General features: G+C 37.7%; 1 protein-coding gene across 1 annotated transcript in view; it reads right to left on the reverse strand.

The window, feature by feature from the left end:
- Positions 1–24,997, reverse strand: part of LOC147915740 (protein eyes shut homolog) — a 440,056-nt gene that overhangs the window by 408,885 nt on the left and 6,174 nt on the right. Inside the window, exon 2 of the mRNA XM_087437836.1 lies at positions 24,432–24,582. Coding sequence (XP_087293962.1) covers positions 24,432–24,582 — 151 coding nt within the window. The remainder of the gene's footprint in view (positions 1–24,431; positions 24,583–24,997) is intronic.

Raw genomic sequence — 24,997 nt, forward strand, 5'->3', positions numbered from 1 at the left:
TGAATATCCTGTCTGTACAGCGTTATGTCTGTGCCCTTTAGAAAAGCTAAACTTGTTTGATTTGCCCAGGTGCTGGTCCCTTTGTCGATCTGTATCTTCAGCGGACCCTGGTGAATTAATACATGCAACTGGATAGAGACTGTTAAAACAGCTCAATGTCTCTTCACCAGAGGATACCAGCCAGTTAGGATGCTTCAGAGCTCTGCCTTGTAGGTTGAACCTGCCTCCAGCCAGCAAAGCTTGATGGACAACATAGTGTTAAACTGCAGCAGAAAAAGAGCAATTGCAATAAGTCACTGAAGAAGTGCTCTGGTGGAAATATTAGGCATGCAATTCCTCCCCAAGAGGTGAGGTTTGAGCAGCCTCAGGTAGGGCCTTCTGGCATAGAATTATTCAATCTCCACTGCCAAACTACTCACTCTCAGGTCTCAGGAGGAAGAGCTTTCCCATTATTTCTATGTTAGTCGTGCAGGGGACTGCAGTGGCTTAGCTGGAATACTGGAACTTGGCTCTCTCACTCTCCAGGGTCTATTCTAAAAACCAAGTGACATGGTATATGGTGTATCTTCACGCAGACAGGCGTAATCTGGGATCATGCTGAATTGAGACAGTATCCAAAGTAAGCCAAGAATTTGATGCCAGGAAATGAAAACTGAAGAACTTCATAGTTGAGAGAAGCCAAAGTGGTAACAGGGAAGACAATATCATACGTCAAATCGGGAGAGGAATCAAATCCTAAGTGGATGGTTACTGAAATCAATGGCCAAGCGATGCCTTTTAGGATAAAGAGCATCTGTGATTTTGCCATCAAAAAGGGATTATGTATGACTTTCCCTCTTATACAATATCCTGTCATTCTATATGAGTGAAGAATCACAAAATTTGGGGGTTTTAAGATAAAGTAATAGTCTTCTAGCCTTGTTTTTCCTAGACTTCCAGATATCACAGACAATTCAAATTTTCAAAAACATTAAGGGGTTAACTTATTACTTTTCTAAGAGCATTAACAACTACTATATATTTGTACTATAATTTTAAATAAAAAAGTATTCTATTGTCAAAAAATAGAAAACCTAAGACTAAGAAAGTGTTTTTATTTTTAAATAAATTTATCAGTTGAAAGAAACGATTCTTATTTTACCCAGGAATGATGAAAATTGGCATTTGTCTATTAACCGATGTTTGGGAACCATTAACCTAACTTAAACACTCTTCTAATATTTGAATCACTTTGGTAAACTCCTTGCAAAATTATTTGCTGGCCTATGCTTGAATTTCTCCAGTTATGGAAAATTTTGTACCACTTGGAGTATCTCATTGATTCTTAGAGTCGAAAAAGCATTTCTACTTTGCACTGAAATCTGTCTTCCTATAATGACACCATTAGTCCTTATCTTAGTCTGCTGGGGTTTCCATAACAAAATGCCATAGACTGGGTGGCTTAAACACCAGAAATTTATTTTCTCAGCTCTGGAAGCTAGGAAGTCTAAAATCAAGGTGCCAGCCAATTCAGTTCCTGGTCAGAGCTCTCTTCCTGGCTTACAGGAAGCCACTGTGTCCTTATATGGTGGAGAGAGAGAGCTCTGAGCTCTTCTTATGAGGGCAACAGCCCTATTGGATTAGGGTTCCATCTTTATGACCTCATTTAACCTTTACCACCTCCTCACACGCCCTATGTCCAAATACAGGCACATTAGGGGTTAGGGCTTCAAGATATGAATTTGAGGGGGGCGTATTCAGTCCATAAAAATATTTTTTCTGCCTCATATTATCAAGTAAACTCTTTTCCATATACCATCTCTAACAGTATTTGAAAAATTATTTTGTAATTTTCTGTAGCTCCACTAACCTTTCTCAAATGATTTCAAGTCTCAATAATTTGGACCATTCTCTGAATATGGGCCAAAAGATTTTTATCACTCTTAAAAGAGGTAACCAGATCATTAATAATGTGATCACATTTACTTAGTCTTAGCAAGAATTTTTATTCTCATAATTCTAATTCTTACTTATATATCTTTGACAATGCATACCAATACATGATTAGATTTTTCCCGCTCCACATATTATTGACACTTATTGTGCTTTCTTTCAATTAGAATGACAAAATTAAAAAAAAAAGTATATATGACTTCTAAACACATTGTGATATTTAATCCGCACAACAGTCTTATTTTTATCCCAAAGCTGTAAATGAGGAAATGAACCGTTACAAGAAACAGATCTTCAATTTGTTTTTCACAACTACCTGGTTTCATAATTTTGACCATTCTATAACAGTTCTAACCTCACATATTGTTTCCACACTCTGACTCCATGTTGGGGTGTTGGGAAGGGCAAACCATATCCCTAAACTGGAGACGAGAACATAGGCCATTACTGGACAGTCTACACTAGCTCAAAAGTTACTAGGACTTCTTCCTGTGTGGTGCCATGTTGTCTTGACTTACCTCTTTGGTCAGGTTTTCTTGGTACACCATAACTTGGAGCTATTCCTGACCTGGCAGTAACATATGAGAAGTGGAGGTATTATTTGTTATTTTCTTCAGTGGTGAATACAATTTTTTGTCAGGGTAAAGTTTTAGAAATTCAACTATGAGACAGTAGTTCCAGATTTCAGGCAGCTAAATATGAAGACTTGGATGAAAAATTATTTTTTTCTTGTTTTACTACAAAATATATATAGCATAGTCATAAAAGCACAGCTCTCTTTCTATATGTAATGCGCCTGCAGAATGCCAAATAAAAAACAATATTCCTATTACTACAAGAAATGTACCGGCTACGCTAGTGAATGTCAAAGAAAGGAACTATTTCTTAAAGGAGGGCAGATTTTAAGGCACTTCGTTTTCAACGCATATGTTATCCTGCTCCTATGCCTTGTGGGCTCTCAGATGTACAACAAACAAAAGAAGAAGGCTTAGCAGATCTAGCCCTTTACAGCAGAGGGACTCAGAAGTGTTTTATCCTGAGAAGCTAAGAGTAACTCAGAAAAGGAAAATCAATCTCAGGCAAAAACAAAAATGCCCTAAGTTTTTCGGACACAATGATACATCCAAAAAGTGACTCTTTCTGGAAAATGTAGTTCCAAAGAATATGGAACTAAATATTTCTAGTATCATATTATTTCATTAAGAACTGTAAGAAAATATTTTTAAAGAAAACCATTTATGATTTATTTAGAAAATATGTTCTTTGTGCCTACTACATGCCAGCTTCTGTCTGAGACCCTGGAGATAGAAATGCAAATAAAATGCAATAAGTGTTCTCGAAGACCTTCCCATCTAGAGGAGGACACAGACGCATAACTGTCCACTAAAGGGAACGTGCAAACAATGCTATAGGAACACAAATAAGGGAAAGACGGATTCTCCTTAGGGGGCATAGCGACATTCACAAAGTAGCTAAATTTGAAGAAATTAGAGACAATGTATCATAAAAATAGCATTTTTAATAGAGTATTAAAATTTTTAGTTTATATTCAATCTCATTTTTTACTATTTTAAATTTTCTAGATATTCTTCCATTCTATAATAAAGGCAATGGCCTCTCAAAACATAAATTCTCACAAATCTAACAAATAAAACTTCTTTTGGGTTTGAGGAAAATGTAGTCACAAAAGTATTGCTTTAACACTTGCTTTGTTTTTTCTTCTGTTTCTTCAAAGCTGCTTATAGCTGAGGACACATCATATTCCTATAACTGACTACGCACTGTTTTGAGTGCCACAGCTTTTTCTTTGTCCTTCCTCCTCAACTCAGTGGCAACTCTAATTTTAAATGGAAGATGGACTTATATGTGGAAATGACATTTAAAAACAGCTGCTGCTTGTATTATGTCCCTCTAAGTGTTTTCTCAGAAGCTTCTTTGATTTCTTGGACTTGGAATAAGTTCCATGTTATATAGCTGTTAGTTTTAGATTATTTAGTAGGGTTTTTCCAGGACCACTTTATTACCTCTATCCAGGATCGTTTGAACACTCAACTTAGAGTGATAATATCGAATAGCAGGGAAGAAGCCCACAACAATCTGTTTGCTGGAGTGGGTGCTCACTCTCACAATTTTTTATAAAAGCTTCAACCTCCACACCAACTGCTGGCCTTCAGACAATAACGAGGAGTGCCAACAGGTCAGGTACAGAAAATTAGTTTGCATTACCAAAAAGCTCTACACTGAAAATCACTCAACCGGAGTATAGGAACACAGTCTTTGACCAAATCCTGAACTAATTTTAGTAGAAATTCATGAAATAATATTTAAAACACGAGTACATCATCCATGGTCATAATAGTTATTGGAATGACAAAAGAGAAAGAGTAAAAACAATTTTCCAATTGACGTTGAAGACTTTCATACTCTGAGAAGTAGAGGTTGCTAATTAATTGTCTGAAGATAAATGCTACTCGGACAAGAGCACGTGAAAGCAATCTATTTACAAACTGCACCAAAATTTCATAGTAAATATGGAAAAGTACTTCCTTGCAATATTATTTCAAAACATAAAAGTAAATTCCAGAGTTTTAACATCTTATGTTCAAAAATTATAGAAAATATGATGATTATACTTTATTAGGACAGACTTAGAATGTATCAGGAATTGATAGTTTCTGAGGTTGTCTTGGGGGGAAGGAGTGGTAGGGCATAATCCGCCTAATAAAGCTGTATAATAATATGAGATAACATCTTTTACTTTCATTTTTACTTTAACAACAGTGTCATAATTAGGATTATCATTGCGAAACTCTTCTAAGACTTCATCTGTTTTCCCAGGGGCCTCATTGAATCTGTCAAAATTCAAATCGCTCTCTTTCAAAGGGCCTGTCCTGTCACCATCCTTCTGGACTTTCTTTTCTTCAATTTTTAACTCTGCCATATTCCCATTTATCTGTGTTTCTGCCTGTGATTAAGCTGTTTTCTATGTCAATTTACTCAGTGCTGAGAAATCTCCTGTCTTTTGTAAGATATGCAGGTTTTCTCTTATAAACAATTTGCATTGACTTTTCTTTGTGTTTTAACACTTGACAATGGGCAAAGATGCAGTGGGCTTTCCCTCTGATGTTGACATGACAGATTTAACCACACACTGATGTTATGCTGAGAGGGACGCTTGAAGGGGGGATTCGAAGGTGGTCACTTCAGCGCATGATTTCACGTCTCAATGATTTTCTTCCCTGTGTAAACCATAGCTGTGACTCAGATGAATTATTTAATATTTCTAACTTTTGTTTAGTTTCTTTGTTTTCAAATGGAGATTATAATAATCCCTACCTCTTGGGGTCGTTATGATGAGGAAATTAACTATTTTCGGTAAAATTCTTAACAGACTGGCTGGCTCAGAGCATGTGTTCAAAACATTTTGGCTATTACTTCACTGTAATCTACATAAAATCACCATCACTGTATCAGTGAGTAGGAAAAGAAGCACAGTTCATAGAGGATACCTCGGACTAATTATAACTTAAATTTGACTAAGCATTCTTTGTTATATTTCATTTTATCACAGGAACACATCCAAAAGAAATGCAGATAACTCCACAAAAATGTTAAAAAGTAAGGTATGTCATTACTGAAAACTTGTAAAAGACCAAAGGGAGGCAGAATAAGGGTAGACAGACAATGAGATTTCCTAAAAAGTATCTTTATACATCCTTCCCTCCCCATAAATCCCACTTTTTCAGTAGCTGGTCCAAAGCTCCCCTCACTCTTTGCCCTGACCTCTCTCTTGATTTTTCTGACTCACCGTGGACCCCTTATCCTCTTTGTTCAGCATTCCAGATTTTTCCTTTTCACAATTGACTCCCTCTCCTTTCTCACCCACATAAATTTAGCTTCCAGGATTTTTCCTGTTTTCTTCACCAATTCTTCCCAACAAAGATCTGGGGACTAAGCAAATCAATCAGGAATCCTCCATAAAGACCAAGAAGGAAACATTTTTTCTTGGTCACAGGGGACTTTGATTTGGCCCATGGCTGTCCTAAGTAGCCATCTGGACTTGGTTCAGTCTTTTACCCTCCAATTTCCTCTCATGTAGAATGAGCGATTTGAACTCTATGATTTCTAATCTGACTTTCAACTATAATTTTGGGTGAGTTTCTAATATATATAAACTCTAAATTTAAGAACACTATAAAGACAGCATACCTGGAAAATAAAAATAAATATTTGGTCATTTATGCCAAAAAGATCCTTGCTTTAATCACAGAAGGATACAAATATGATGCTCTAAACAAATAAAAACTGAATTCATGTCCTTTTCTCTTCCCTACCAATGGCAAATAAATCTATTTTCGCTGAAGTAACATGCTTTGAAGTTTCTTTGCCTTCAAAGTGTATCTAATTACTAGAGAATTCAATCTAATTAATCCAAATTAATTGGCTCATGGAATTTTTGTTGAGGAAAGTATAGATACTTTCGTATTTTAAAAAAAGGGACAATTAATAAAATATGACTATTTTAAAATGGAATTTTTACAGTCCTCATAAATTTTTGGTTTTTTTTACTGTTATTTAAGTGTCATTTAATTTACTTAAATGTTCAGACATAAAGTCGACCATTCAGAAGAACCTCAAGGAAAAGTAAACATGATGGTGAAGTCAAGAAGCAAGTAAAACAATCAAAGAAATGAAAAAAAGAAAAAAGAAAAGCAAAGAGAAAAAGTAAAGACTCAGAAGAAAAAGATTCTTTCAGTTGTCATTGGCTATAATGACCTAAGGTACATTAACAAGGACAAAGGATGAATGAGCTGGTGGCGAGAAAGTGAGAGAAAAGAGCAAGAAGGAAGGAAAAACCAAAAAGAGCAAAAGGAGGAGGGAAGTGAGTGCTGTTGTTGTTGTCAGCACTGTTCTTTCGACTCCCAGAGCCCCTGTGTCCAGCAGAGAGGAGCCCTGCCCTGTCTTTTTGCTCCGTCCCCTCACCTTCCAGCGCTCTATCAGACAATGCTCCCCTGCTATTCATAGGGTTCTCATAGCCAATTATTTTGGAAGTGGCCATGGTCGTTCTTCCTAGTCTTAGTCTGGAAACTCTGCTGAAACTGTCCCTCACGGGTGACCTGCTAGTATTTGAAATACGGGTGGCGTAGCTTTCAGCATCACAGCAATACACAGCTGCCACAGTATGACAACTGACAGACGGGTGATGTGGTCTCCTGACCAGGACATGAAGCTGGGTGACGGTGATGAGAGCGCCAGATCTTAACCACTAGACCACCAGGGCTGGCTTAAGTAAGTGCTAGGACTCAGAAATAATTAGAAATGGTAACACGTGGGCAACACAGCTCTCTGGAGTTTGAAGCAGTGACAACAGAGAGTAGAGAGAGAGCCCCTGGAGAGGAGAGAGGTTATCACCTAGAACATCACCCTAGGGCACACTATGTCCAGTCCCTCCACGAGGCTCAGCCATGCCTCTGAAGTTCAGGCCAGTCAGGACACCTTGAAGGGGATCAGACAGTGGAGGAGGGCAGCCTGTGGGCATTCGCAGGAAAGTCACAACCTGCAATCTTTGATGTCCTTGCGTTCGGAGTGCACCACACACGGAGTGCACCACACAGCAGAACAATTAGTGTATAATCTGCTGAGGCACTTACTAGAAGAGAGGTCAGAGAATCATACTGTCTGCAATGTACTTTGAAAATATGTTAGTATAGTGTGATGATGTATGCATGGGTATGAATTACTTTTAATGTGCATCTTGTAGTATCTGGTTAATATATTTAAGTATTTGTGGTCGGTCACATTTCCAAGGCTGCAATCTTATCTCTATTCTACACTTTCTTTCTCAGTATGAACCTGCCAGTTCTCCATCAAGAAGCGGAGTCTGTTTCTCCTCGCCTTTAATATGGCTGAACCGGTAACAGCATGGTGAAAGGAAAAGAAGTGATGTTTTAGGAGACCAGAAATTAAGAAGGCCTGGCAGCTTCTGCTTGTGTGCTCTGGGGAAAGCCGATCACCTATAAGTCTAAGCAACCTGAGATGGCCATGTTGTATATAACAAAGCTTAAGCTAGACTTGTGGAGAGGTGATGAAGAGAGAGAGACGAGGAGGGCAGAGAGAGAGAGAGAGAGAGAGAGAGAGAGGCCCAGACAGGCTTGTGCTTTTCCAACCATCCCTGCTGAGACATAAGACATGCGAATGAAGAAGTCATTTTGGACATTCCGGCCCCACAAGATTCCAAGTGGAGCAAAAATAAAGCTCTCCTCACTGAGCCCTACCACTTAGAATTGTGAGCAAAAACACGATATCTGTTCTTTTAAACACTGTTTTTTGGAATGATTTATTATAAGTAATAGATAAATGAAACATTATCTTAACCAGAAATCAGCATTTAAAAGTTGGTTACTTAACACTTCAGATGTCTGTATCAAAATACAAAATATGTTTTGTTAGTCGGTACCTGAGATATTAGATCTAATATTTTTTATTAAAGAAATGAGTCCTTTCCTATGGTCATTTAAAAAGATTTCGTAATTAAGTATAAGAATACAACAAGCGCAGACTGACCTTCAGTATGCAGCCTCATTTGTCATTTTTCTGTCACTTTTCATTTTGCAGAAGAAGCTGTCATTTCACTATACCACAAGGCTGTGTGCTGTTGCTGCCATCAGAATGTCATGTGCTAGCCTCAAAATTAACTTTTCATTCAAAACATGAGTGAAGGGGCCTAAGGATAGGATGATATTTTCTCAGGCTAAAAGATACAGTGGTACAACTTTTTTATGTCTTTTGGCCAACATACGTTTGATAAAATCTAACCTAGACTTGCTTTCTTTGTAACATATTCCCTGCTGGTGAGGTTGTGGGGAAGGGGACATAATAGACACTACCTACCTCTAATTACCAGAGTCTACAGATATTTACAAAAAACCTGACAATAGCTGAAGAGCCAAATTACAGCAAAAGGAAATTCTGGCCAATGCAGTCAGTAAAAGAAGGAGCAAAGGAGGGCCGGCGCCATGGCTTGGCGGTTAGGTGCGCGCGCTCTGCTGCTGGCGGCCTGGGTTTGGATCCCTGGCGTGCACTGACGCACTGCTTCTCCCGCCATGCTGACGCCGCGTCCCACATACAGCGACTAGAAGGATGTGCAGCTATGACGTACAACTATCTACTGGGGCTTTGGGGGAAAAAAAAATAAATAAATAAAATTATTAAAAAAAAAAAAAAAGGAGCAAAGGAGAAGTTTGATTATTGTAGACACCTTTGCCCACTTTGTATTAATAGATTTCTTGAGAAAGACAAAGGAGAAGAGACAGACAAAAGTTAAGATATATTTGAAAGTGTATAAACAGATACATTTTGTATGAGACTCCATGATATATAATGTCAAATATCAGAAATGATAACTGGTCAAAGCATTTTCAGTGTGAAGCTATCCCACTGTCAACAACTGTATTTTCCTTTGTATTTACCAGCAAGCCTCACGCATATTTAATTCCATTCTATTGAAATTAATACAATCCAAAAATAAAATTAAATTCAGTTTCTTTCTATTCAATAAACATGTGTGAGTCCCCGTAGAGCCAGATGTAAGTGGTGGAGATTAAAAAGCAAATAAACAAGAAAAGTCCATCATTTCAAAAAGTATGCACCATAGTAGAAGAAGGATTGCAGTCAAAAGAAGATGAGAATTGAGAGAATAGACAGAAATGCAGGTTGCTATGGAATCCTATTAAGGGGAAATTAACTTCGACTTCACTGTCAGCGAAAGCTGCCTTGAGGAATCGGAGGACAGGGCAGCAGGAGCTTGCTGGGTATGGATTGCCGGCAGAGGTAGGGACACGCGTCAAAGGCACAGGGCTAATGGGATCCGAGGCAGGTACATGGAACTACAACCCTGTGGATGAATATGCAACCAGAGCAAATGGAGGTCTGGGGACAAAGTTAGTGTTTGCAAATCAGCAAGAAAGGAGGCTGACGAATTTGAAAGAAGTCAGTGATATGATATCTTAGAAACACTCCTCTGACAGCCCTATGGAGACATCCTGAGAATGCCAATGATTCTAGAAGGACGTGCAGGAGACTGAGCCATTTTGTTTTCTGAAAGCTGGTTTTAAAATTCTACACTGTCCCCAGGTAATTGCATTCCCTCTCATTCCTTCAACTATAGCATAAAACCAGTCAGATCTTCCCTCTGAGCTTCACCCACTGTCTCAAGGAAACCTCAAGCTGATGTTGCCAGAGGCACTTTAGACTCATCTGTACAAAAGCGAATTTACCATCTTTCCCCAGCGACTTGCTTCCCTTCCAATATTTGCACCTCAGGGTTGGTTTGCTCAGCTCCCAAATCAGCCCAGAATAGAAACCTGGCTGTGGTTCTTGACTCCGCCCACTACTTCAAGTGAAATCCAATTGTTACATGATTTAGTAATTTCAATCCAAATATTGATAAAATCTGCTTCCTCCTCTCTTTCTTTTTGCTGTTCAAATTGAGACCTTATTTTCTCTTGCCTAAACTATGCAGCCCTCTCCTACATGCTCTCCCATCCTCTGCTCTTCTCCCCAAAATACTCCCGTATAGCTGCCAATGTAATTTATTTAAAGTCTGATCCCACTGGATAAGTTCCATCTCCTTAAAATGACATCCCAGGCTTTTCCACGATCTAGCCCCTGCTCCCCTTCCAGCATCATCCTTCATTCCCTCCTGCCTCGTATTGTGTACTCTGGGAACACGGGACTCTTAGCACTTCCTCACTCAGACCCTCATTTTCTTTCCTTGTCTTAATCACACTAGTTTTCCTGTTGGCATGCACTCATCCATTCTCATTTCTGGGCTGTCGCTGCCATCTTTTCAGACTAGAATCACCTGTTACAACCCGAGCTGGGTTACATACCCTCTCCCCTTTGTATCCCCAAATCCTCAGCACACACTGCTCTTGGAATAGTTTATTAGAATTGTATCCCTCTCTCAGTTGTCTGAACTCCAGAAGAGCAGGGCCTTTTGTACTCAACGTTGTATTCTCAATGTTTGCTCATCACTTGACAAACAGTAAAAACAGAACAAACATTTGCTGAAGAATGAATGAACAAATGATACCACATCCAAAGGCCAGGTCAATTCAATGTAAAATAGCCTATCATACTGCTGAGGAGTTCTTTCGTAGAGCTGTTCTGTCCAATACGTGGCCGTCACCACATGTGGGAACAATTGAAATGTGGCTAGCCCAGATTGAGGTGAACTTTGGGTGTGAGAAACACACTAGATCTCAAAGACTTAATATGAATAAAAAGCATGAAATGTATCCTATTAATAATGGTTTCATGTGGATTACATGTTGAAATGACAATATTTTGAATACACTGGGTTAAATAAAATGGATTATAAGAATTAAGTTTGCTTGTTTCTTTACTTTAATGAGGCTACTGGGAAATTTAAAATTATAAATTTAAAATTACATTGGACAGAGTTATATATGGATTATTTGATATATTCCTTCAGTGATTTTCTGGATGGAGGCAATTGGGATTGTTCCATACTGACTGAACAGTTATGCTTTGTTAATGCCATTCACAGAGTATCTTAGCTGGCTCCAGTGAATCTAAGCACTGAGACGATTTTTTGTTTGTTGGTTGATTTTGGCTTTTGTAAGATATATGTTGATGTGGTTTTCACGGATATGATTATTCATGGCAAAGACCATGATTCAGCATTTCATTTGCCTAGTCTCTAGCACAGTGTTTGGTGTGTAATTCATGTTCCAGAAATGGTTCTTAGATGAATGAATGCCCTGTGTCAGGTACAATAAGGGCAGGTTGACTGCTCCTACAGGTATGGATTTTGCACATTCCATATGGAATAAGCTATTTGAAAATTTAAAAGTGTTTTCTAATTTAAAATTTAGTATTTCCAGAATACTACTATCACTTGATGATGCCATTAACTGATATTCCCCCAAATAAAAAGTATGGTGAAATAATGTTCAGAAATGCTACATGCTGTATCCCTCTGCTTAGAGATTAATATCAACATTGGCATAATAAAGACTGAGCAGTTTTTCAGAGAAAAAAGCAAAACAAACAAAATTGCCTATGTAAACATGATTAACACAGTATTTCAAACTTTTCATACTAGTTGATCAGCCAGTCTTTTAAAATCACTCAAAAATAATTTTCACTTTCTTAGAGAGGGGAATCTAATCAGCAGGCAGGTGATCATTCATTTTTCCTGAACGGTCCCTTCCTATGCTTGTTTAATAATAAACCATAGCCTTACCCCAAAACAGTCATTCATTTTTGTTGCCAGGTAAAGGAAACATTGACCCCAAGAAAGTAGAGACAGGTTTTGTGAATATTTTCATTAGTAGACAAGATCCACAAAGAAGGAGCTTTACCTGATTCCTCAACAGTGAATCCCCAGCACAGAACAATGCCTGGCACAGAGTAGATCTCCCTAAATGGATAAATGGATGGACAGCTAGATAAATAGATGGACAGATTTTTTTGATAAAGAAATGAATGAATTTTGGGCTGGCCCCAGTGGCCTAGTGGTTAAGTTTGGTGTGCTCTGCTTCAGCAGCCTGGGTTCAATTCCTGGGTGTGGACCTACACCGCTCATCACTGGCCATGTTGCGGTGGTGACTTACATACAAAATAGAGGAAGACTGGCAACAGATGTTAGCTCAGAGTGAATCTTTCTCAGCAAAAATTAAAAAAAAAAAAAAGAAATGAATGGATTTTTGCTCTATTTTTCTTTGCTAGTATCTCACTTCTTAAAAAATATACTAATGAATTAAGATGATTTTCAGAATATAAGTTGATTTAAAAGGAGATTCCCTAAGATAACTGAATCTGAAAAAACACATTATGCCAGGAGGTTTTATTTAGCAATAATATTAAATGTGTTTTGAATTTTGTTTGAAGCAGGCATTGTATTAGAAGTCAGCCATTAAAACAAGCCAAGAACAAGGTGGGCTGGTCAAAGGTGCCTGACACTGTTATTTGTAGTGATGCAGCACAACATGTGTTTTGAAAGCATGGGTTTGAATTTTGGCCTTACCATTCAATAGCTGTGTAACCAAAATCAGGCCCTTCAGTCTCTGTGTGCCTCAATCCCCTGGTCTGGGAAATGGAGATAGTGATATTACTTACTTCAAGGAGCTGCTGGAAGCATGAAATGAGACAGCAAGTACAAAGGGCTTACGAGAGCACTGTCCAAAGAGAAGTGCTCAGTAGCTATTAAATGCTGTTATAAGGACAGTGATTTTATAAAAGACATTTTATATGGATTTTAGGAAAAAAAAAGATTTTCCAAAATGAGCTTACTTCCACACATCCTTGAAATATCAGACCAGGTTTCTCCTTCGTAGCCCAGAACCACAATGAGTGAGATTACACAATATAGTGAATCCTGGCGCTGAGCTGCACTGCCTGGGTTCAGATGCTGAGACTGCCATCACTAACTGTGTGACCTTAAGCAAGTCGGTTAATCTCTCTGTGCTTCAATTTCCTTAGCTGTAAAATCTGGGCAAGTGCCTATCCATAGGACTAAATGTTACAAGGATTAAATGAGCTAATACTTGTGATGAACTTAGAGCAGACCCTAGCACAAAAAGCAATACGTGCTACACAGTGCTTGCTTACTTGCTGAATAAATGAGTAAATGAATGCCCTTTTCATTGTATAGATGATGTGACTCCTCACGTCAGTGATAAAGACTAATAGATAAGGTGTGGAAGACTGAGGAGCAGTCAGCAGACAAGAGTGCCAGTGAAGAACAAGATTTCGTGGAGGTGCAGAAAATAATTTCTGCTTTCTTATTCTAGAAAGGTAGACAAGGTACATTGCCTTAAATGCCAGGAAACTGCATATTCATTAATCCACTTTTATAAGTAAGGATATAAAAATAAAACATACAATGAACATTTTAGGAAGACAAAATGGTAGTTATGTTTATACTGAGTATTTAAGACATTGTTTAGCATATGAACTGGGATCAAATGTTTCACAGCAGGAGCATCCACTTGTGTATCAAAAACAATTTCAAAACTTTTATTTCCAGAGTGGAATACATGGGACTAGAAATCACTTCAAAAAGAATCTTTTATGTTTATTTAGCACAACATAGAATTAAATTTTAATGTTGGAAAGAAACTCAAAATAAAATAGTAAAAGGTAACAGTTATTAAATGCGTACTCTACAGTATCTCAACCATTCTTATTATAACCCTAAACTGACGCCATTCCCATTTTGCAGATGAAGAAAAAGAGGCTGAGAAAAGGTCAGTGGCTTGACCAAGGCCTGTGGCTATGAATAGCGGGAGCAAAGATTCCAACTCCAGAGCTCCAATACTTAATCCTGGAGCTCCACTACATCTTCTGAATTACAGTTTGTAGTGACATCACTGAGCCCTTAAGAAAGCACTATCTTATGTCATGGAGAAAATGGAGCGTGTCTCAAAAACAATAAGTTGACAAATCACTAAGAGGGTTGGTTCTCAATTATCATAACTGTCTTATCATGCCTTATAACTAGACACTGCTCACTTTTTGTCTTTGAAGGAGCCAGTGTAGTTATTGATAAAGGCAGTTTTAATAACTTTGGATTATGTAACATTTTACAAGTGACTTTATGAAGTACTTCATTTTCATCTTTATGGATTATGTTGCAAATTCTCTGAATTCGTGCTTCACTTATTTTCCCAAGTCTCAGCCTCCTTAAACTTTACATGATGATTTTCGTACGTGAGATCATTTACCTGAGGGCTCTGTTCTCTAGCCTTTGGCTAAATTACCCTTAAATCCTTAAATTTCACTGGAAAACTATATCCCAAATTAATATCCCAAAGCACTTAAGACAAAAATTGATTTCATTCTACTTGCTGTTGAGTTACATAGATTATGCTGCAAAATTAAACAGAGTTTTAAAAGCATGATCTGTATTACTAGAATTCCCTAACTAATATAAACTAGATTACTTCTTGCTTTACTTTACCAATTGTCCTCTAACCACTTACAAGAGAGTATTGAAACACTTTGATTTTAATAAATCTATTAACATAGAAAAAAAGTTGAATATATATTCGTCTCAAGTTTTGTCTGTATTTTTTTTTCAGAGTTTTAAGTTATGGGCATAAGATGTGTTATTGTGGGGTTTTGTTGACTTGTTTGTTCATTTTAAAATGAAAACTCTTTGAGACCTTTTACAAATAAATGGAAATTTAGGCAGGAACAGAAGGAACACCTGATGGGAGTCTTTCAAGAGGTGTCTTCAGGGATATTATATGAAAGTTAGGTGATCCTAGGTGAGAATGTAATAGAATTTGTGACTGCAATAGTATCTTAATATAGAGAATATCTGTGTAATTCCTACTATGAGTAAATAGTATATTACATACACTAGCATTATGTAATATATATAATTACATTATATACTATATACATATATATACACAGTGTATAGCATAGAACCATAGCATTTTGAACTGGAATAGACTTTAAAAAATAATTTAGTCCAACCTCATCATTTATAGAAGAGAAGTCTGAGGCACAGAGATTTCAAGTGATGGTCAAAAATGTAAAAAAATACATTATTTTTTGGTAGTGATATGATTAAAAATAAAGTGTCCTCATTTCAAGTCTGGTATTTTTTTCCACCAATCCAAGTTGTTTCTTGAAAGAGTATATAAATTTATATAAAAATATATATTTTTCTCCATGTGGGAATAGTTGCCATTCTGCAACTTTTTTTTTTTTGTACCAGGAGGGGTTAGAGAGCATCACATTATAGTTGTCACGCTCTTTGAGGTCAAAGGGTTTGGCCTGACTACCAAAATCTAAGAAGTGTGCTTAATATACATGTGCCTAAGACATGAACTTCTAAAATGAATATAATAATGTTGATTTGTGGTTGGGATTCCGTGAGTGATCAACTCGTGTGTAATCGACTTAGGGAACCACATGGCCCTGTATCTGATCTCCTCTTCTCATTCACCGTCTCACCTTTCAAACTCGATACCAATATTGCTCAAAGCTGAGTAGCATACAGATATTTTTCAAAGAAAAAAAAGTTTCAGGAATCTTCAATCTTCTCAGGAATCTTTAATTTAAAAACAATTTTAGTAAAATGTTACTACTTTACACATTTTATGTAAAATATAAAATCAGATGAGTGATGTCAGCAAGATGGCAGAGTAGGAAGCCCTGGAGCCTCCTTTCTCCCACAAAAACCCTGATTCAGGAACAATCCATGGGCAGGTTCCCTTTGTGAGAAATCAGAAACTAATTAAAAGGCTCTTATACCCTGGGAAAAGGTGAAACCAGACTCATAAAAGCCGGTAGGGAGATTCTGGATACCCTCTTGCCAGAGACCCTGCCCTCAGCACAGCACCATATGATCAGGAAGAGACCCCCTAGTTCCCAGCTTCACCCAGAGGAGGGAAGGGATTGGTTTGCATGTCAAGTGCTCCAAATTTTGTGAGGGGGGTCCGCAGAGGACTGGCTTCTGTCTTGCCAGTCTTGAAGCTCTGATGGTGCCAGCACAGTCTAATCACCCTAGGGAAAATGGAGGAGGCAGCTTGGGCTGGTAGATGTCATTGAGCCTTTTCCCTGCTCAGCACAGAATGAGTGGATGAAAAATCTCAGCTCTCAACTTCCCCCTGGAAAAGGAAAGAGTTGATCTGTGCATCCAGCACCCCAACTTCTCCGGGCCTGCCCAAAGAATTGGCATCTGTTGCATCAGTCTTGACTCTCTGATGGGTCCAGCATAGTCTAGCTGCCCGGGGGAGAACAGACATGGTAGCTTGGGCTGATAGATGCCATAGCTCCTCTCACTGGCTCAGCACAGAGCAAGCACAAAAAACAGAGCTGCCTACTTCTCCCCGAGGAGGGAAAGAGTTGGTAGAGGCCTCCAAGTCTCTGGTCAGTCTGATTGGTGGGAGTCTTCTCTTGTCAGAGGTCAGTCTGGGAAGACTAGAGGAAATACTCTATTTGTCTAATGCACAGACATCAACACAGGGAGTCAAGAAAAAATGAAGAATCAGGCAAAGATGTTTCAAACAAAGCAACAAGATAAAATTCCAGAAACTGATTCTAAGGAAATATGATGAAATATATGATTTACCTGACAGAGACTTAAAATTAACTCTCATAAAGATGCTCACTAACATTAAGAGAACAATGAATGAACAAAGTGATAATTTCAACAGAGATATTAAATATAAAAAATACCAAACAGAAACAATGGAGCTGAAGAACATAATTTCCAAAATATATAAGGAACTCTTACAACTCAATCATAAAAAAACTAATAACCCAATTGAAAAGTGGACTAAGGGCTTAAATAGACGTTTCTCCAAAGAGGACATAGAAAGGGCCAACAGGTATATGAAAAAATGCTCAGTGTCATTAATCATAAGGGAAATGCAAATCAAAACCACAATGAGATATCAATTCACATCTGTTGAGATGGCTATTATAAAAAATTTTAAAAAAAGATGACAAATGTTGGTGAGGATGTGGGGAAATCAGAACCCTCATACACTGTTGGTGGGAATGCAAAATGGTACAGCTGCTGTGGAAACCAGTGCAAGGGTTACCCCCAAAATTAAAAACAGAACTACCATATGATCCAGTAATCCCACTTTTGGGTATTTACCCAAAAGAAAGAAGACATTGGTTCTTAATAGAATGCTGATGGTAGTTCTTCATTCACCATCATGAGCTTAAGAACAGATGGTCTTAAGTGACCTCCATGTCAGAAAAACCAGCGGATGCTCTCCAGCCCTTACTCTTACTGGATCTGACATTAGCGGGTGAAACAGCTCCTTCTTTTTTGAAACATGCTCTTCTTCTGCCTTCTACGATACGGCATTTTCTCGGTTGTGTTCTCACTCCTCTGCCTACTTTCCTGTGGATATTGAACTGCCTTCTCATTTAAATGTCAGATTTTTTCAGGACTTCCTTCTGGGTCTTTGCTTCTCATTCTCCTCACTCTCCCCTGAGGTTCTCTCATCTGGTCTCATGTATTCAAATATGACTGAGAACTCCCTGAGTCGTGAAAACAAGTGTTAACTTGGTAACTCTTCCTGCAAGCCTCACAGATAACTCAAACTTAAAGTGTTCAAATTAATTATCTTGTCATTTTCCCCCAAATCTGCTCTCCCCTGTTTTCCTCATCTTAGTAATGGGTCCCTCATTTTGTGGTTTAAGCTGGAAGACTGAGATTCATGCTTGATATCTCCTTCTGACTTCTTCATAGATTTATGTATGCAGACCTGTATACAATTTTTTCTACATTTTCTAATGAGATTAAATAACTAGGGTGAGGTAGATAGAGTGGTGAGTATAAGCCAGTGTTCTTGAATAAAAGGAACTATGACTAAATGCACGGAGAAGTTTTCAAAACTCAAATCACTCACAAATGGAGGGATTAAAGAGAGATCCTAAGGATGTCGAAACATACAGATTAAGAAAGGCTGTGGGGAAGCGACAGACTCAGAGCTAGCACCTTCCCCCAGACTCCTAGCAGTCAGGTTTTTGCAGGGATAGTAAGAATTGCTGGATGAGAGTAGAAGCTGGAAGTATAGTTGGTAGAGCAAGCTAGAGCTGTGGGAGAAGAACCTGTCTTTATCTTGAGTGGAAGCCAGTTTCTGCTTGACTACGGAGTGAGGCTTGGTCCACAATGGATTACTGGCCGACTGAGAAACACAGGCCCTCATGTGGGAATAAGTTAGAAGTGATTCTTAGATGTGCAAGGAATGAGAAATAATTCTCATTGGGCTCGTCTGCATCTGATATTTTGTTGACTTGTGGTCAGGTGCCACTGATGGCAGAATAGACAACCAAGGGTCCAAACAACAGTCCAGCAGAATGAACAAATGAATGACTTACCACATAACCTCTAGAAGAAGCAATGAATTTCAAAATGCTGCACCGAAACCTTGACGTCTCTATGATTTTGCTTATGTTCATCAGGGATGTAGGTTATGTACATGCCTATTTAAAAGACTTCTACTTATTGTAGAGTGATTCTCTTTTTGAGATTGAATGGACAGAAAATGAGGACAGGGTGAGGATTAACTTTGTTTTCCACCATTTACAGAATCCACAAGGGTTAAATGTTGTCATCTTTCCTGATTTTTTTCAATGGTGTATTTCAATTTATTTCTGATTATGTTGTGTCCATATAACAAGTATCTTGGATTAGCTCAAAAATGTTGCCAAGCATCCTCTAAGAGTCTATCATGAATAATCTACTGAGGTGTCACTATCTCTGTAAATTGATAATGAGTTGTGATGCATAATAAAAGCTACCAAAATAGTCTACAGAAAGTGAAACACAGACAACTGAGGTGATGTTTTCGTTTGTTCTTTGGGAATCCATCACAACTTCTAAAAGAGAATTCTGTCTTTATGTCTTAGACTATTAATTCAGCATTAACTGTTTTGGTTAAAAGATTCTTATGGCTGGGCTGGCCCCATGGCTTAGTGGTTAAATGCTCGAGCTCTGCTGCTGGTGGCCTGGGTTCGGATCCCGGGCGCGCACCGACGCACAGTTTCTCCGGCCATGCTGGGGCCGTGTCCCACATGTAGCGGCTGGAAGGATGTGCAACTGTGACATACAACTATCTACTGGGGCTTTGGGGGGAAAAAGGTAAATAAATAAAATTAAAAAAAAAAAAAGATTCTTATGGCTGATAATTGACAGGCCTTTATATAAAAGTGAGTGGATTCATAGTAAATTAATTATTGAATACATAAATCAATGTTTTGAACATACATAAAGCATATAATACTTATTAGCTTTACCAAAATTTTCTTGTTTTCTCAAGGAATTCATGTAAAATTTCAAAAAGTATTAAACTTGTCTACTATGTTGAAATTAAAAATTAAAATGCACATTTATACTCCTGGAATCAATCACAGCTATGGATTGAATGTTTGTGTCCTCCTAAAATTCATATGTTGAGGGGCCAGCCCTGTGGTGTAGTGGTTAAGTTCCGCATGCTCTGCTTTGGTGGCCCAGGTTCATGGGTTTGGATCCTGGGCATGGACCTACACCACTCATCAGCCATGCTGAGGCTGTGGCCCACATACAAAATAGAAGAAGATTGGCAGAGATGTTAGCTCAGGGCAAATCTTCCTCAACAAAAAAAAAAAAGAAAAAAAATCCGTATGTTGAAATCCTAGCCCCTAAGGTATTGGTACTAGGAGGTGTGGCCTTCGGGAAGTGATTAGGTCATCACGGTAGATCCCTAATGAATGGGATTATCGCCATTATAAAAAAGACCCCAGAGAACTCTCTCGACCCTTCTGCCAATGTGAGGACACAGCTAGAAGACAGCTGTCTATGAACCAGGAAAGGGGCCCTCACGAGACGCCAATCTGCCAGCACCATGATCTTGGCCTTCCCAGCCTTCACAACAGTGAAAAATAAATGTTTGTTTTTTAAGCCACCCAGTCTATGGTATTTTTGTTATAGCAGCTGAAATGGACTAAGTCAGTCACTGATTCTTCAAAAATTGAAATCCTATATTATGAACACCTGCCTTCACATATTCCATTTTTAGTATTAGTGATGGACTTGAATGTGAAAAAAACTAGCATCTTTCCAGAACACCTTCTGTTATCAATTTCTGTAGAAAGAAAAAAAATCCACTATTGGATTAACAATATTTACTTGTATAATTATTTTATTTCCTTTTGTATTTAGCAAAGAGAATAGTTGGTACCATTGTAACTTGGTCTGCATTTATTAGGAAGAAGGTTTGGTGTGCTTACACAACTTGAACCAAGAAGCAGAAAGACAGGCACTAAAAAGTGTAAGCAATTAAAGCATAACCAAGAAAAGTGTTTTCCTACCACCAGAGAGGGGGCATTTACTCTTGGACCTTGGAAGTTATCATCATTTACGGTTATCAGGGAGCACAGAGAGTTTCACACTTCTAGCACAAAATTGAAAGTGTCTAACTGTTTCATTCTCTCCTCACATACTGAGCAGTGTGTGTTTTTGTTAAAAGAAGCATTAACCAACCTGTCAGCACATACAAGTTGCATTAGGGACTCGCATCATGTGGAGGGGCTCCGGCCAGTACAGAAAGACATTACTGGAAACTTAGAGGCAAGAGAATAATTGTAACTTAGCACTTATTGGCTCAAGGAATCAACTACAGTTTTCTTCCTTAGTGTTTTATACTGCAAACCTGTTGTTTTTAATTTTCTGAGCACTGACAACCCACTGTGCTTAAACAGCAGCTCTTAATCAGAACACAATAATTAGATAGTTAGAGCCTGCATGAGGCTTAGATATTCAGACGGGCTGCATTGCACAGACACAAGTTCACAAACTTGTTTTTCTTTCTTTTTTTTTTCTTTTTTCTGATTTATCTTATGATTTCTATTCAAGTATTATCATATGGATATAATTTATAGTTTGCTTGTATCAATCATTTAGTGCACAACATAAATATAAGTATATGTCACATACACACACACTTGCACACACACATACAGTTACTATGACACAGTAACCATATGAGGAAAGAATGAAAAATCAATAAGGGGCCGACACAAAATCTTTCAAATACAGCATAGTTAACAAGGAAGGGTAACCTGCTCAGGTGGCTGTGCTTTTAATTTCAAGGTAACTTCATTGGTCCACACCCTGCATTTCCTCTAAATCTTATTGCAACAAATGTCCAATTGCTCTCCATCACAGGATGAATATCAAGCTTTTAGGGAGATAATCCCTCAGTAAATGCCAATCCTCTCAAACAAGGTTGTGGGACAAAAAGTCTTCAGAATGTAACCACTTATTCTAGATCTCTGCAACTCTACTCTGACACTTTGTCCTCCCCGGGATTACAATGTCACTCTCTCTCTCTTTTTATTAATGAGCCTCTAGCAAAAGGAACCTAAAATCACTGTGCTGCTTCCTCCCTGCCCTTTATTCCTCCTCAAAATATTACAACTTCTTTTCTGTTCTTCTTGTTCTGCTGAAACTGCTCGTTGACATTTAGTAGCTTTGGTATTGAACATATGCTCCTTTAGGAAACTTTCTCCACCTTTGGTTTTTGTGACATTTTCCTCTTGTTCTGCCACCCATCTCACTACTCCTTAACCACTTTTGTGGGCTCCTCTTCTTTAGCCCACTTCTTGATGGCTGACCCCTAATCTTTAGTTCCTTCTCTCATTCTACGAAATCAAGCCCATCAATGACTGTGGGCTCCACCATCATTTGTGTAAAGACTCACACAGCCATATGGTCAGGCGCTCTTGTGTACTCAAGGCCCTTGATTCAAACGACTGACTCTATCTCTAGGGTCTCGCTGATGGGAATGATATACAGCAGGAATAGACTGACGCAACGGACTGATGGGTTAGTGGTGATGGCAAACCGGTTGTTAAATATTTGAAAGCTACCCCTGCCCAAAAGTAACACAAATACAAAAATGAACCTGCCATCTTACCCAGTAAATAATCTTGTGATCCCCGTCGTAAATAAGACACCATAAATTCTCCACTTACATGAGCCAACCTGGGCCTTCAAATTCCAAATTTTTCTGTCTTTTTATCTATAGTTACTCACAAGTTCAATAGTTTTCACAGTCATCCTCTCACCCTTATTGCCACATCATTGCTTATTTAACTATTTCTATTACCTCACTTTACCAGTTCTTGACATGTAGTCCATACCCCTCCAATCCTATAATTTAGTTGCTATCAGAGTGAACACGACATAATGTCACTCCTTGTTCAAACTGCTTAAATGGCTCTTCTGGGCACCAGCATACAAATATATACTATTTTGTGTTTTACACAGAATCTGTTATGCTCAGGCTCCTACTTTTCCAACATCATCTTCCTCCTGCTCAGTTCACATCAAGCTCCATGTTTCCACAATAATAAATCATTTCTACCCCCCTCTACCTACCTCTGCTAGGCCTCTCCCTACCCGAGCTTGTGTGTGTGATGTTTTTTCTACCTGGAATGATGGTCTACACAGTATTTACCCGGTAGACACTTGATCATCCTCAGATCCTTGCCATGTTACAAACTCCCTTACTCCCCCAGGGAGACCACAAGGCTTCCTGTTCTATTTTTCTGTATCTCCTCTGTGTGTTGTCCATATTTCTATTAGAGTAAATATCTAACTGTATTAGAGATGTTTGTGTATCTTCTTAATAGAATATGAGCTCCTTGAGTCTTAAGAAGCTGCATTTAATTAATGTATGCTCACAAAAGTTAAAGTCTATATGAAAACACACATTTTACTTGAGAAATATATACACAGTTATGAAGTAAGAGATCAATCCCAATAAATATTAACTTATGTAAGTTTTTGGAATCTTTTCATCCATTCTTTAATTGATCATTCATTTAAAAGATGTTCATAGAGCATCTACTATGTGACAGAAACTATCCTTGCCTTGGGGCAAAGAAAAGTAAACACAACAGACATTTTCTACTCTTATACAGCTTATAGGTTGGTTTATCTAGGAAAAAGTCAATCAAGTGCCTTGACATTATAGAAAAAGTCACAAAAGTCTGTTTAATGATCAATAAACTGCTAATGGATAAAGCCGAATCTAAGAATAATTTCTGCATGCTTACAGATAAAGAATTTCTTTATTTCATTAAAGGCATATGTGTCACATCAAATTCGCAAGTGACTTTTGTTCTTTATGTACATTTGCCTTGAAAATTTTTAGCTAAAATATAATGAAGTCTTAATATTTATAATATAGTGAATAGATAATACCCAATTTATATTACTGGTGGGACTTTGAAATAATTGCATTTTATATCTCCAATAATATAAAAATAGTATGTTCAAATATGTAAACAACAATGGTGAATATAGTAAGAGAAAAGACTCTTAAATGTTAGTAAGCTATTGGTATACTTTACAAGCAACCTTAAATTTTTAAGTAACTCTCTATTATGCATAAAATGGAGCCAAATAATCAATAGCATTTAAGTCAGCAAGCAAGTTCTTATCCTAAAATACAGGTTAATAATGAAGACAGTAAGCTAATTATCTAAATGGAAATTTAGAGTGGGCTGGCATATGCATGAAATTCTGTAGAGAACATTCTTACACTTTAATAACCTCATATGAAGCAGACACTGGGAATGGTCTTCCAGTTTGAATCCCATTTTTGGAGTGTTATTAAGCCAACCCACTCATATATCCAGGGTAAACCACTAGCTTAGGGGTGAACAAAAGCCCATGTGCTTAATATTAACATGAAATGTACCACACAAGTTATGCCATAAGATTGAAACACAGCCTGATACAGGAGCAATTCTGTATAATGAGAACAGTAAACTTTTAGTATATTTTGGTAGGATAAGTTAAGACATATGTGTTAGTAGAATTGCTCAAAATTTCTTTTTGAAATCATGTAGATGGCCCTGTTAACAAGGAAATTTTTTTAGTTTTCCTATTTCCCTTTTTCATAAAATGACATGATAAATACATTTTAAAACATCAACAAAAATACCTTCTTTGTTCCATGAAGATCTGGAAATCCACCAATAAAGACAAACCCTGATTCTGGCAAGGGTTTTCCAGATATGTGATTGGTGGATTCGCTTGCTTTTATAGTCCTCCCTAGAATATTCAGTTCAGCTTTACATGGATCCAATTCTTGCCTGCAACCATTTAGGAAAGAGATTTATGGTTTTAGTATGTGTTGTATAAACATTTGTCTGACCAGTTAATTAAACTATTACCAAAAAAATAAAGATTTAAGGCAATAGATTATCTCACCATAAAACCAACAGGACCAAAAATCGATTAATCTGCTCTAAATTAGAAACCCTTAATACTTTCAGTACATAAATACAAAGTTAAATTTGACAAAACAACAAATTGTAGCAATCACCTAATGAAATAAATAAATCCTGATAATAAACAGATTTTTCTCAACAGTAACTAAAATGATGTTAGAGTATAACATTCTACTCCAGTTTTTTACGTTGTTAAATTTTCTGTGTGAGTGAAAAGTATTGAAAAGCATCAGGTTTAAATATGGCTATTTAGTGTACAATATGTATCTTTAGGTTG

Source organism: Ceratotherium simum, chromosome 13 (assembly GCF_057802395.1).
Source record: "Ceratotherium simum simum isolate JZ-2026a chromosome 13, ASM5780239v1, whole genome shotgun sequence".
Lineage (NCBI taxonomy): Eukaryota > Metazoa > Chordata > Mammalia > Perissodactyla > Rhinocerotidae > Ceratotherium > Ceratotherium simum.